The sequence below is a fragment of the Dryobates pubescens genome, chromosome 16 (assembly GCF_014839835.1).
Source record: "Dryobates pubescens isolate bDryPub1 chromosome 16, bDryPub1.pri, whole genome shotgun sequence".
NCBI classification, from domain to species: Eukaryota; Metazoa; Chordata; class Aves; order Piciformes; family Picidae; genus Dryobates; species Dryobates pubescens.
In genome coordinates this window covers 1517629-1532102 of record NC_071627.1, presented here as the reverse complement: position 1 = coordinate 1532102, position 14474 = coordinate 1517629, and the positions used below count along the sequence as shown (strand labels likewise).

General features: G+C 41.2%; 1 protein-coding gene across 2 annotated transcripts in view; it reads right to left on the bottom strand.

The window, feature by feature from the left end:
• The window catches only part of PRKCE (protein kinase C epsilon), a 322277-nt gene that overhangs the window by 115207 nt on the left and 192596 nt on the right, over positions 1 to 14474 (bottom strand). For both annotated transcript variants that reach the window (XM_054168685.1, XM_054168684.1), the window contains exons 3-6: positions 10321 to 10480; positions 9206 to 9240; positions 7790 to 7875; positions 1905 to 2037 (exon numbers count right to left, since the gene is read on the bottom strand). In XM_054168685.1, the coding sequence (XP_054024660.1) occupies positions 1905 to 2037; positions 7790 to 7875; positions 9206 to 9240; positions 10321 to 10480 (414 nt within the window). The remainder of the gene's footprint in view (positions 1 to 1904; positions 2038 to 7789; positions 7876 to 9205; positions 9241 to 10320; positions 10481 to 14474) is intronic.

The following is a 14474-nucleotide window of genomic DNA, read 5'->3' as shown; positions in this document are numbered from 1 at the left end:
TGTACCTGCAGCAGTAACCATGTGCTTTGGAAAGCAGGTGTCTTTCCTTTTCAAGTACCTTTTAGCTCACAAGAAGAGCAAAAAGAAATTGTTACATGTGACATTTTTTTCAATACATGTATATTTGGTGACAAAAGTTCAGTGGCAAGTAAAATGTTTGGCGCAGGATGCATTTAACTGTGGACACGGACAAACTGGACTGCTTGAAATAAAGGAGGCAGGAAAAATTGGTGCAGTCCAACTTCATGAATGTCCTTTATAAAAAGAAGCACAGGAATAAGCAGTGAAACAACAGAAGAAGAAGAAGAAGAAGAAACCTCTGGGACACACTCTTTTTGGGGGTGTTAATAACTATGCTAGGCAAACAAGTACATCACTGAAAAAGGGAACATTGCTCAGCACTTGTGAAGAGAGAAAAAAAAGCACAGAGAAAGTATAATTTATAGCTCAGGTGGGTTCTAGATTTTATGAAGACAATACTTCATTTTTATAGGCACTAATTATATGAACACTGGCTCTTTCAACTATTGCTTCTATGCATCTGCTACACAGGAAACACATACATATGAGAAATAACATTATTTTCTACAGCAAAGAGCAAACGAACCTCTCTAGTACTTGAGAGAGAATACAAAAGTGAACCAATATACTCACAGATTAAGTGGAGAAATACTACAGCTCTGGTTAAAATTCAGAGAGAAAATATCTAAACAGGTTAAACTGAAAAATTTTATCTGAACATATGCCCACCATAATTAAGATAGTGCTTAAAGTCTTCAATAGTAGTAAAGTAATAGTATTTAGTCTAACATTTTTTTAACTGATCACTTTCTAGAATCACAAGGAAAGGTTTGAACTTCAGAATGCCCTCAGTGTGTATCAGTTTGCTAGGAAAAAAATTTCTTCTTTCCCTTGCTACTCAACAATTTGTGACATGAAACATTAGGTCTGGCCTTCACCAACAGTTATGACTCATCTAAATACTACATGTTTATACACACACATATATGACTCCACACATCTGCAGTTGAGAAGTGTACATAACATGATTTTCTCTATTTATGAAGCTGGACCTACCCATTTGTAAGGGTGTAACAAATTGAAAATGCTTGTAATTCTATTAGTTACTGCTTTATAACAATGAGGCAATCCACTTGACATCACTCTCATCAACATACTAATTGAAGTATTTTATTTACTATTTCTAAAATACAACATTCCTTTGCAGGTTTGTACTATTTTCTCCCCTATTTAGAATATATACACCTGCTTGAAACGAGGAGATATGGAACCAACCATTTCTTTTAGCCAGCTAACATGACATGAATGCACCTTCCAGCAGCAACTTCAGAGCACACAGTCCTTAAGCTGTAGAACAAAGTTAATCCTTTGTTTTCTGGAATAGAGGGACTAGGCAGACCATCACAAAGGATGTTTTATCTAGATATCAGAACATCTCATCTTCTGGATAAGGGCACACAGGACTGGTTTTGCCTAGCCTAGCCGGTACATAACAGTAATTTTTGAAGATGGTATTAAAGCAAAAAGCTGATGGAATAATGATGTTAAACAAACATCATCACAAACTTGAAAGCACAAAAGGCATATAAGATGAAGGCATGTAGAGTCTCATGCTCTCAATTTTCTGTCAACTTCTAATTTCCTACATGGCAATAAACCTACACAGCAGCAAGTGCAAAATATGTTTCTGCACCTCTGTCCTTTGCATATGGTATTGGCTGATGTTGTGAACAGCATTTTTCTAACCATAATGGCAATCCCTACAGCAGTCTGCTATTTACATTCTATTAATTTCTGTATATGCTGGAAAAGACCGAATTACTCAAACTATTCCCAAGTCTTCAAGCCACTCACAAAGAACAAGAAAAGCTCTGAATCCTTACCTTTGCATTGTAAACCTTGTCTCAAAAGACCCCAGAGCAATGAACCACAGTGGTCACAGAATGTGGGCACTTTGTAGTTGTGAATGCTGAACTTGTGAGGCATATTGACACTGAAACGCTGGGATCCCACTTGCTGAAAGAGGAGAGCACAACATATTTAATTCTTATTAATTTCTTTCTGATCAGCAGATGCCAAGGCCCCACTATGTTTTGAAATCATACCGAATTCAAACAAGATGAAATAGATCTGTGCTCAGATGATCTTTGCATTAGATATACTGTATTAGATATACCAGAGTTCTCATTGTTTGGAGAAAAGGGATGGAAAGGCTGCTGTTGTCCAAGAGATAAAGACTAAAGTCTACTTCCTAGTACTTTGGGGAACAACAGATGGATAGCTATCAGGAAAGATTTCTTGATGTGGAAGGCAAGGAAGTCACTTCCAATTGTTTCAGGAGAAAGATGCCAAACCAATACAGATCTGAGAATTAGAAATACACCACAGCTCCTTTACTTTTTCATACCAATGATAAACTGTGCTCAGGGATTCCAAGGTATGATTACTTACTGTCATCGATACATTTTTATAGTGGCCTCTGTATAGCAGAGGATTTATGTGAATGTTTTTCTTTTCCTTTTCTATTACCACTGGCTTCTCTCCAAAGATCTTGTACCCTTCTAAACAATGAGACCATTTTATCAGTACAGCATACAAGTCTCCACCAGTCTGGAGCCTGGAAATATAAATCTACACAAGATTTTGTATCTTCCTGTGAGTACTATGCAAAACCAGCACTAGCCAAACACAGTCCTTTATCATAATCCTATCCATGTGATGAAGTTTTGGATGGAAAATATTGGTTGTGAACCAGCTATTAGAGAATGCTTCCAGTATCAAAAATAGTTGTGAATTGCGTAGGAAGAATCTCAGTCAACCACTCAGTCAGTGGTTGTAATTTAAAGCTAGTCTTTTTTAGAATATAAATTTAGACTTTTAAGAAATAAATGTAAGGAATTTTTCCTGTGTGGCCAAGGAACTGGGATCACCCACAGGCTACCTCACCTTATGAGAACAGCCTATCCCACAGAGGGAAAAGGGTTCTAGGAAGGGAGCTGGCAGGTCTCATTGACAGGGCTTTAAACTAGATTTGAAGGGGGAAGGAGCTGAAACCAGTCCCCCCAGACAGGAGTCTGAGGGTGGTAAGCTGGAGTCAGGAGTGAAACCAGCAGCCCAGCTGCAGTGCATGTACACAGTCTCAGGCTGCGCCAGGGGAGGTTTAGGCTGGATGTTAGGAAGAAGTTCTATACAGAGAGAGTGATTGCCCATTGGAATGGGCTGCCCGGGGAGGTGGTGGAGTCACCATCATTGGAGGTGTTCAGGAGGAGACTTGATGGGGTGCTTGGTGCCATGGTTTAGTTGTTTAGGTGGTGTTGGATTGGTTGATGGGTTGGACGCGATGATCTTGACAGTCTCTTCCAACTTGGTTTATTCTATTCTATTCTATTCTAATACATGCAGCACGGGTAACAGACAAGAGGAGCTGGAAGCCTTGTTGCAGCAGGATAGTTATGATGTAGTTGCCATCACAGAAATGTGGTGGGACGACTCACGTGACTGGAGCATTGTAATCAATGGCTACAGGCTCTTCAGGAGAGACAGGCAAGGGAGAAGGGGTGGAGGGGTGGCCCTGTACATCAGTGAGGCTCTAGATGCCATGGAACCAGAGATAATCAGGTTGAGTGCCTGTGGGTGAGAATTACAGGGAAGGCCAACAAGGCAGACATCTTCCGAGGGAGCTGGGATTCTGAGGGAGCTGGGATTGTTTAGCCTGGAGAAGAGGAGGATCAGGGGTGACCTCATTGTCCTCTACAACTACCTGAAAGGTGGTTGTAGACAAGAAGGGGTTGGTCTCTTCTCCCAGGCAACCAGCACCAGAACAAGGGGACACAGTCTCAAGCTGCACCCAGGGGAGGTTTAGACTCGAGGTGAGGAGAAAGTTCTTCACTGAGCAAGTCATTCGTCATTGGAATGGGCTGCCCAGGGAGGTGGTGGAGTCACCATCCCTGGAGGTGGAGGAGACTGGATGTGGCACTTGGTGCCATGGTCTAGTCATGAGGTCTGTGGTAACAGGTTGGACTCGATGATCCTTGAGGTCTCTTCCAACCTTTGTGATACTGTGATACTGTGATATATCCTGGTTGGAATCTGTTATAGACCACCCAACCAAGATGAAGAGGTTCATGAATTATTCTATAGGCAGCTAGAGGCTGTCTCAAGATCACCAGACCTTGTTCTTATGGGTGACTTTAACCTGCCTGATATCTGCTGCGAACTTAACACAGCAGAGAGGAGGCAGTCTAGAAGGTTCTTATGCATGCATGGAGGATACCTTCTTATGCCAGTTTCTGAGTGAACCTAGCAAGGGTAAAGCTTTGCTTGACCTTCTTTTTACAAGCAGAGAAGGGCTGGTGGGAGATGTGGTGGTTGGAGGCTGTCTGGGGTCCAGTGACCATGAGATAATTTTTCAATATGCAGTCAAGCTAAGAGAGGCAGCAACAAAACCTCCACTCCGAACTTCCAGAGGGCAGACTTCAGGTTACTCAAGGAACTAACTCAGAAGATACCTTGGGAAACAGCCCTTAAAAACAAAGGGGTCCAGGAGGGCTGGACCTACTTCAAGAAAGAACTCTTGAAGATGCAGGAACAGGCTGTGCCAATGTGCTGGAGATGAGCCCCGGGGCAGACAGCCTGGATGGGCAATGAGCTTCTGAGTGAATTAAGGGAAAAAAAGAGGGTGTATCATCTTTGGAAGGAGGGAGATGTGACCCATGGAATGTTTAAGGATGTTGCTAGGTCATGTAGGAAAAAAATTAGAGAGGCAAAAGCCCATTTAGAGCTTAGCCTGGCACTGCTGTGAAGGACAACAAAAAATCCTTCTACAAATATATTAATGGCAAGAGGAGGGCAAGGACAACCTCCACTCCTTGGTGGACATGAAGGGGAATATTGTAACTAAAAATGAGGAAAAGGCAGAGGGACTTAACACGTTCTTTGCCTCAACTTTTAATAGCAGGATAGGTTGTCTGCAGGACAACTGGCCTCCTGAGCTGGCAGATGGAGGCAGGGAGCAGCACAGTACCCCTGTGATTCAGGAGGAAGTAGTTAGAGACTTCCTTAGCCACTTGGATCCCCACAAGTCCATGGGACCAGATGGGATCCATCCTAGAGTGCTGAGACAGCTGGCAGATGAGCTGCCAAGGTGCTCTCCATAATTTTTCACCACTCCTAGCTCATGGGAGAGGTCCCAGATGACTGGAAGCTGCCAACGTGATGCCCATCCACAAGAAGGGCCGGTTGGATGAGCCAGGGAATTCCAGGCCTGTCAGCCTGACCTCAGTGCCAGGCAAGATTATGGAACAGGTCATCTTGAGTGCAATCACACAGCACTTACGGGATGGCCAAGGGATCAGGCCCAGCCAGCATGGATTTAGGAAGGGCAGGTCCTGCCTCACCAACCTGATCTTCTATGATGGGGCTGGGCTGTGGGGCAGGCTGTGGATGTAGTCTGTCTGGACTTCATCAAGGCCTTTGACACTGTCCTCCACAGCAAACTCCTGGCCAAGATGTCAGTCCCTGCCTTGGACAGCAGCACTCTGAGCTGGGTTAGGAACTGGCTGGAGGCTGAGCCCAGAGAGTGGTGGTGAATGGTGCCACATCCAGCTGGCAGCCAGGCACTAGTGGTGTCCCCCAGGGATCAGTGCTGGGCCTCATCCTGTTCAATACCTTTATTGATGATCTAGACGAGGGCATTGAATCCGTCATCAGTAAATTTGCAGGTGACACCAAGCTGGGGGCAGGAGTTGATCTGTTAGAGGGTAGGAGAGCTCTGCAGAGGGACCTTGCCAGGCTGGACAGATGGGCAGAATCCGAGGGCACGAGATTTAACATATCTAAGTGCAGGGTTCTACACACTGGTCACAACAACTCCATGCAGTGCTATAGGCTGGGGTCAGAGTGGCTGGAGAGCAGCCAGGCAGAAAGGGACCTGGGGGTACTGGTGGACAGTAGGCGGAACATGAGCCAACAGTGTGCCCAGGTGGCCAAGAAGGCCAATGGTATACTGGCCTGGATCAGGAATAGTGTGGCCAGCAGGAGCAAGAAGGTAATTCTGCCCCTGTACACTGCACTGGTTAGGCCACACCTTGAGGACTATGTCTAATTCTGAGCCCCTCAATTTAAGAAGGACATTGAGACAACTGAATGTGTCCAGAGAAGGGCAAAGAGGCTGGGGAGGGATCTGGAGCACAGCCCTGTGAGGAGAGGCTGAGGGAGCTGGGGTTGCTTAGCCTGGAGAAAAGGAGGCTCAGGGGAGACCTCAATGTCATCTACAACTACCTGAAGGGAGGTTGTAGCCAGGTGGGGGTTGGTCTCTTCTCCCAGGCAACCAGCACCAGAACAAAAGGACACAGTCTCAAGCTGTGCCAGAGGAGGTTTAGGCTGGATGTTAGGAAGAAGTTGTTCCCAGAGAGATTGGCCATTGGAATGTGCTGCCCAGTGAGGTGGTAGAGTCACCATCACTGGAAGTGTTTAAGAAGACACTGGCTGAGGCACTTGGTGCCATGGTTTAGTTGATTAGACGGTGTTGGGTTGGACTTGATGATCTCTGAGGTCTTTTTCAACCTGCTCTATTCTATTCTATTCTATTCTATTCTATTCTATTCTATTCTATTCTATTCTATTCTATTCTATTCTATTCTATTCTATTCCATCATGAAAGATAGCCCTTGCTATTGCACAAAACAGAAAGGGACAGTCAGCATTAATTTGCATTTCTGCTAAAAGACAGACAACAAAATTCCATATAAGGTAAAGCATTCACTGGTTACAGTTGAAGGCTACAACTGAGTAAAAATCCATAAACCCTATCCCCCCCGAGTTGTTCCCTTTCAACCTAGTCATAAAGGATGCCCCAAAGTTGAGGAGTCTTGAACACTACAGCAGTCACATCACTGCCTGTTGCATATCTGTCCACAGAAATCAATGGTCATTTCCTAACCAAGCTTAAAATGACCTTCTTAGCTGAGAGAGACTTTTAACCCATGTGAAACAGTTGCTTTGTCCCCTTTTCTGATCTGGAGCTGAACATGGTGTTGGCAGATATATGTATTTACTTCCCTGACAGTGCCGTTGCAAAGGCATCTTCAGGTGATGTCTTATTTAAATGCACAACAACATAAAGCACATATTGTGTTAATTACATTAATATGTAAATGGTTGCTAGTGGTAGAGAATACTTATTCTAGAAAATCTGTTATGCAGTGCCTTGTGTCATCACTACTGTCTTATACAATATCCATGGGCATTCTTCAATACACAGATGGCTTTTGTTCTACATTTTAACAGTTCTGATGACAGTCTTTGTTGAGGTGAGACTTTGCAAGCAAATTCTGGGCTTTCTTTTAGGTTGATGCAAGATACCCAAGCATACTGCTTATCCTATCAGCTGCCAATGACCCAGCCATGTAAAATGCAGTAAAAGGGATAAAAGGTCTCCACTTGTTTCTTTTTGAAACAGAATAAGAAAACTGGTATTAACTCAGAAATGGAGGATGTTAAAAAAGGACTGGAAAGACCTTGCTGAGACTATCAGCATTCAGATAATATAAAAAGTGTACTAATTAGGAATAAATTGCTGAACAATAATTCCCGCGTAAATGAAACTGTTGTGGTAATCTGTCCTTCCAAAGTAAATGCTACATTACTTTATAAGCAGAAGGGCACAAAAAGACTGGTAACATTTATTGACCAAACAGAGGAGATGACACTACTTTGAACAGATTAAAGACGGAATTTTATCTAGAGAATTTATTTTATAAATATTTACCTCGTCATGAGTTTCCTGTTTTTTTAAGCCAGCACATTTCGTTATTATAAGTTCATGGCATCTCTTGTGGACTACACAAGTGCAAACTATAAACAAAAAAAACAAACAGATAAAAGAATGAGTTTTCATGAAGCAAAAGACTCATCTGAGAAGACTAGAAGTGCTGGGACTTTAAAGGCTGCAAGTGACTTGGTGAATCCTTGATGAAGTAAGGCTGGGAAACAAAGGTAGAATATAATGGACTTCAGGAGAACAAAGAATTGTAAGAGAACTAAAGCGTATCTGCCATTGAACTACAAATTACCTTTGGAAATATTAACCACAAATATTCTCCATTTTTTACATATTTGATTGATCTGATGAAGTCCATGATATGCACATTATAGAAGTCACAATGGCAAATACAATTCCTGTCTGAAGAGCTTCCAGTGGAAAAGAGACATAAAGATAATTCATTGCAAAAGTCAAAGAACAGAAAAAACCAAGTAGAACATTCTTTCTGTAACATGTTATCATAAGCTGATAACAGTAAAAGGTTTCAGGAGCCAAAAACGCTTTGTCAATATTCATACTGATTACATACTCGATGAGTAACTTTTGCATACACAACAGATTGAAAGATTAAAAGTTACAAGGTCTAACATACTGCAGGATTTAAGGTCATTCAGTGAAGAAGAAACCTGCAGAGTAAAATAATTACTTCAATTTTCTTGTACTATTGGTCATTGTTGGAAGACAAAAAATAAATTAAAATCAGAACTCAAGGAAGTAATTCATATAGTGTACAGATCCATTATTTGCATTTGTTTATTTACAATGAGATTTCATCAAGTCTTTTGTAACTGAAAAAAAAATAAATCATTGTTAACTTGATTATTTCTACTTGTCTGATGAAAATTAAGTAGAAAAGCATCATCCCAAGAGATGACTGCATAAAAAATTAGGAGTATAAGAAACTGGCTTAAAAATGAAGCACTTCTGTAGTCTTTCCTATAACCTTCTATAATGATGACCTCTATAATTATCTCATCTATTTAATTACAGTCTTAGCAATTAGTTGGCATTTTTAAACAAAGAATCTTAAGCAGAATAAAGAATTCAAAATTTTAAAATACATGAAGTGCTAAATTAAACCAACATCTGCAGATATGCCCCCCCTTAGTTGAATGTGCATCAAGAGATACATAGGATGTGCTGTTAAGTGATGTTAACTGTGCTCGTGCTTTATATATGATGCCTAAGGACAAGAGCTTCAACAAATCTTACTGTGACTTGCTGTAAAGATTATATCTTTGTAAGATAAGCTTATTCTGACCACATTGCGCTAAATTCTTGTACATAAACTATGCCCAATGAACATATCATGCATATTGTAATACCTACATTCAAACTGTCCTCTTGTAGATTTGCTCTTACCTTGACATTGATATCCCTGTTTTCCTATTACACCCCTGAAAATAAAACAGTGTTTTAGAAAATTAAGAACATGTATTTATAAAAATGAAAAACATTTTTTCTTCTCTTTACTGGGTATGCACAAGTTTAAAGGACTCAATAATCTCACAACCGTATGCCTAAACTGAGATAAGTTCAAAGTAGGAATCATATTTCAGCTGTTAAGAAGGAACAAGTAGAACAATAAGCCTACAGAGTACAAAGTAAAGGCATATTTACTACAATAAAATAGGCAAAGCTGAAGGGTACATAGGGAAGCCCTACCATGGTAAAATAGTCATCAAGCAGGCCTTTAAACAGACAGAATATTGAATTTGCCAATATTGCTGCTTGAAATCCCCTTAGCTAATGTAAAGAATAACCTGCAGAGAAATGTAGTTTGTGTACAATTCACATCACCTCACATTAAGAAAGACTGATTCACTACAGATTCTTAAGATGCACTAAATATGGATGAATAGAGTTGCTGAAAAATAACTGGAAATGGAATGTCTCTACCATTTTCCCTATCTGAGAATTGCAAGTACTCAAAACTAAGGTAAATAATTTCTAAAAGGTAGTTCTAGACATACAATGCAATAATAAAGACCCTGTACACTGAGCACCAAAACCCTTGATCATTCAAAGTCTAATATCCCCATATTCCATTAAGTTCAGTGGGATGTATAGGGGCTTGTCGTTTAATAGGAGGAAGATGGCAATACTTAAGCACCTAACAAAGAATTTAGTCATCTTGGCAAAATTGGTCTAATTTAGGTCTAAATTTACACTTTAGGTCTAAATTTGCACCTACAGAACACTAGACTGACTCTACCTGGAGTTTATCAAGTGTACTAGACAGGAAGAGATTAAACTTTGTGTCTCAGAGGAGAAAAAACACACAAAGTAAAACAAATTCTAACATTTGTGATGGAAATGTAACAGTCTTTAATTATCATCTGCAAAACTGGTGACAGCTTAATATTAAAATGAAGAAGAAAAGCACTAGTACTGTATGCCATTTATACTTCATCAGAATAGGAGGGAATGTTAATTCCTCAATTCAACGTTGCAAATAAAGCAAAGAGGCTTCATACCATATAAAATCTCTGCAGTGCGAACAATATGTTGGTTGTCTAAGATAAGTGGCCATAAACTTGTGTCCATTAACCTGGTGTACTCTGCGTCGCACAGCACCTTGCCGCTTCCTGGGGCGCATACGCTCCCGGAACACACGTTCTTCATTGTCTTTGGGTGCTGAAACAGAGGAAAAAACAAGAAGCATTGGCTATATCAGACACAAATATGGGAAAACTCAAATGCAGTACAGAAGCAGACAGTCTCCAAAATTAAATCACCATCTCTGCCTAGCTGTGAAAGAGAGGGCAAGGGTTTTCACTGACTAGTACAGGAACTTCTGACCTGTGGGCTCTTTAGTCTGCGATAAGAAGACTGAGAGGGGATCTTATAAATGCATGTAAGTGTCTAAAGAGTGGAAATAATGAGCGTAGAGCTGGGCTCTTTTCAGTGGTGCCCAGTGATAGGATGAGGGGCAAAGGGTACAAACTAGAACACAGGAGATCTCACTTAAACTTAAGGAAAAACTTTGAGGGTGACAGAACGTTGGATCAGGCTGCCCAGAGGTTGTGGAGTCTCTTTCTCTGGAGACTTTTAAAATGGAGGTCCCTTTCAAGCCCTACTATTCTGTGATTCAGCAAACCTTCATCTGCAAATTGTTGCTAAGCTAGGAGTAAGTCTTCTGTGCTTCATCTACATCAATCACACTGACAACCTCTTTAACAGTAATGACACCATTATTTTCTCCAAACAGCTTGGACTTATGTCTCATCTGATGTTCAAAGGGCAAAAAGACCGAAAAATCCCAACATCCCCATCTCTCCATACACCAAGAGAGCGCTCACGCATATGCAAGAAAGGCAAGTGAAAAAACATATAATTGAGCAGAACAAAAAAATCCATCCAAAACTGACTTCATAGAATTCCTGAGTTTCACACTCTTACAACCCTCTTTGATGCTGGTAAACTTCCCGCAAAATGTGAGGTTTAATGGTTGAGGATGGATACCTTTGGAAAAATATTCCAGAGTGCACTAGGTCTTTTTTCTCAAGGCTTTGTTTTGAAAAGTATCACTACCACCACCATAGTATTCTGTATGCATTAAGCAAAAGCTGAGGATGAATTAGCAATGAAGAATAGGACACAGTTGTCAATGAATGACAGATTTTACAAGCACTCCTTGAGCACCTTGCATCAGTACAAGAGAGTATCAGATTTGGAGGGAACCACATTAAGTCATCAATTGCCAAGTGAATCTATGCACTCACTACTTAGGAAAGTATTTAACACTTGTTCTCTGTATTTCAGCTACCCTGAATCACTATAATGGTCTGATTTCCATCTGTTGAAAGCTTTTCTGTACATGAATGATTTCTCCAAGCAACAGCAGAGTATTTACCAACAACACAAATAAAGTTCAGCAGTCTCAAATTATTGTACAAACACTGAATTAAATCCTATTTGTGAAGGCTGTAAAATTAAAAGGCATTGATTTAGGAATTCCCATGAAATGTTCTTAAATTAAGCCGATACATGGATATCCTGCAAAAACACAGAACACAGACCCACAAATCACGATCTATTTCTGTCACTGCACATCAAGGACTAAAACCCATGACACTAGTGAATTCAGTTGTGCACTAAAAAGCCTGAACTCCTTACGTATGAACATCTTATAAAACCTTCATATTCAGAGTGGGTTATCATCCTAAGAAGACACATCTATGGGGTGGACAGAATGACACTACTTTTCTATTCTAAGTCAGCTCTCAGTAAACAAAAACTGACTTATACATAAAATTATTCCCTTTATTTATGCCAAAGAACAATCAAAAAGCAATGGCTCCAGGTCTGCCTTCAAGAGATAAGAAGTACCAGCTAGGTATCAATTTTGTTTATTTGTATTCACTGAGCAAAACATTGGTGTCTAATAAATACCATAGCTTCTTGAGAGAAAGACTGTCTTCCACAGAGAATATGTAACAAATATTTGGAAACTCTACCAAACAGTCCTATTTCCATCCAGTGCTTTTTTGACTTTGCAAAGTTGCTGGCAATCTTTTCAAAGTTGTTACAGCAGAAAATAATTCTATATTAACACAGAAGTGTTTTTTTAGAACACTGTAGTTTTCTAAAGGATGTAGCCTAGATATGAGAAAGTTAAAAATCTCAATCTCCTGGACAGGGTTCCGCAAAAGTTATCTGCTTATATGAAATGAACAAGATAATCTGACAGTGCACAGTTCACACTTGACATGATAACCAGTCTTTTCTCTTTTTTTCATCTTAAGTGTAATTCTTTGCAGATAAAGCACCTGTACTTTCACAGGGCAGACAAAAATCCTCTTGTTTAGGCTAAACACAGTATCGTGGCATTACTGTAACTTTCTTAAAAATCAATAAATTCTTACTGTATTACTTTCAGTTCTATATTTAATACGTAATTCCATTTTTCACTTACAACACTTACAGTTGAAACAAAACAGCATCATTTTAAGGAATACATTGACTTGAAAACAGGTAAGAGCAACGTATCTGAAATTACCAGATTAAAGGGAAAGCCTCAATTACTGTGTTGCAGTTTGAGCTGGGTGCCCCCCTGGTGTGTTCACTTCCTGTGTCCAGAAGTCCAGCCCAGAGGGATGGACACAGGAAATTGTGTATTTCCTGCCATGATTCTTTGCACCACTATAAGATCCAGTGCGGGGTCTGGCACTCTTCTTTTCTTCCTCCTCCGCCAGCCAGTAACTGGGGGAGATGTCTCCTGGCTTTGGGCCTGGCTAGGCCCAAGGCCACGGGGGGATGGGCAGTCTCAGGCCTGGCCAGCTGAGACTAGCCCAGCAGAGGGAGGGGGAAGAAGGAGCCCTGAGGGTCTCGGGTGTACCCTCAGGTGGGAATGGGATGCCTCTGGGTTTGCTTTGGGATCTTTCTTTGTCACTGCGCTTTGGGTTCTCTGTAACATTCACTGCTTTCTATTTAAACTTTCATCACTTTTGCAATCCGTTTGTCTGAGTGTTTTATTCCTGCCCGTGGTGGGCAGAGAGGGGGCTGCCTCAACCCAGCACATTCTGATATAACTTCCACACAAGCAGCATCTCTGTGTGTGAGAAGGATACTCAAACAGCTTGGAGAAGTGCAGTTTTCACAAAATCACAGAAGCATTCAGGCTGGAAGAGACCTTCAGGATCACCAAGTCCAACCAATAACCCTACTCTACAGGTTCACTTCTAAAGCATATCCCCAAGCACCACATTCAAATGACCCTTAAAACACATTCAGGATCAGTGACTCAACCACCTCCTTGGGCAGCATGTTCCAATGCCTGACCACTCTTGCTGTGAATTTGTTTTTCCCTAATGTCTAGTCTGAACCTACCCAGCAGGCCGTGCTTCAGTTTACCCAGAAAGACATCTATAAGCCCCTTTGCGTAAGGTGCACTGAAACCATAGTCAGGCTCTTTGCATTGTAAAAGCCTAGGAGCAGACAAATGTGTCTTGTTGGGCAGGGGGACAAATCCTGGGTGAGGCAAGACCCAGAGAACCATCCTCCTGCAGCAATAAGTGACTTCCAGCTTAAGCGCCTGCTTCTCAAACCCAGACCTTGCAGCAAAGTGCCAAGAGAAACAGGCTATTGGATATTGCCAAGAGCCTGAAACCTTGAGACGGCCTGCCAACCCTGGGAAGTGTCAAGAGCTGCCTGCCATCATGCTACGGTCAGCCTGGCCATTGGGACAGTGAGACAGCCCTGCCGGCAACCAGCGCCTCTCCATGTGGGTGGAACTCCCATTGCTCTGCGTAACTTGGACTATATTGCAGCTCCAGAGAGAATTCTGGAGAAATAAAATTGTGAGTAATTGTTTCTCCCTATACAAGCCTCTTTCTAAAAGGTTCTATCTGTCTTACTGCTGGCATTTTGGCAAGGATCCTGTCAAACCTGCTCCTGGTGGACAAGCAGCATAACGCTGCGTTCGATTCTCTTTCCCAGGGTTATTTTCCCTGGTTTGCTTAATACTGTTTAAACTGTTAACATTGCTTATATCCATTGTAAATATACTACAGCCATACCCATTAATAATTTTGGGGGATTTTTTCACATTGCTAACTAATTATTTTTTAAATCGTATTTTCCTTATGAATAAATAGTAATTCATATTCATAACAAGAACTCAATCATC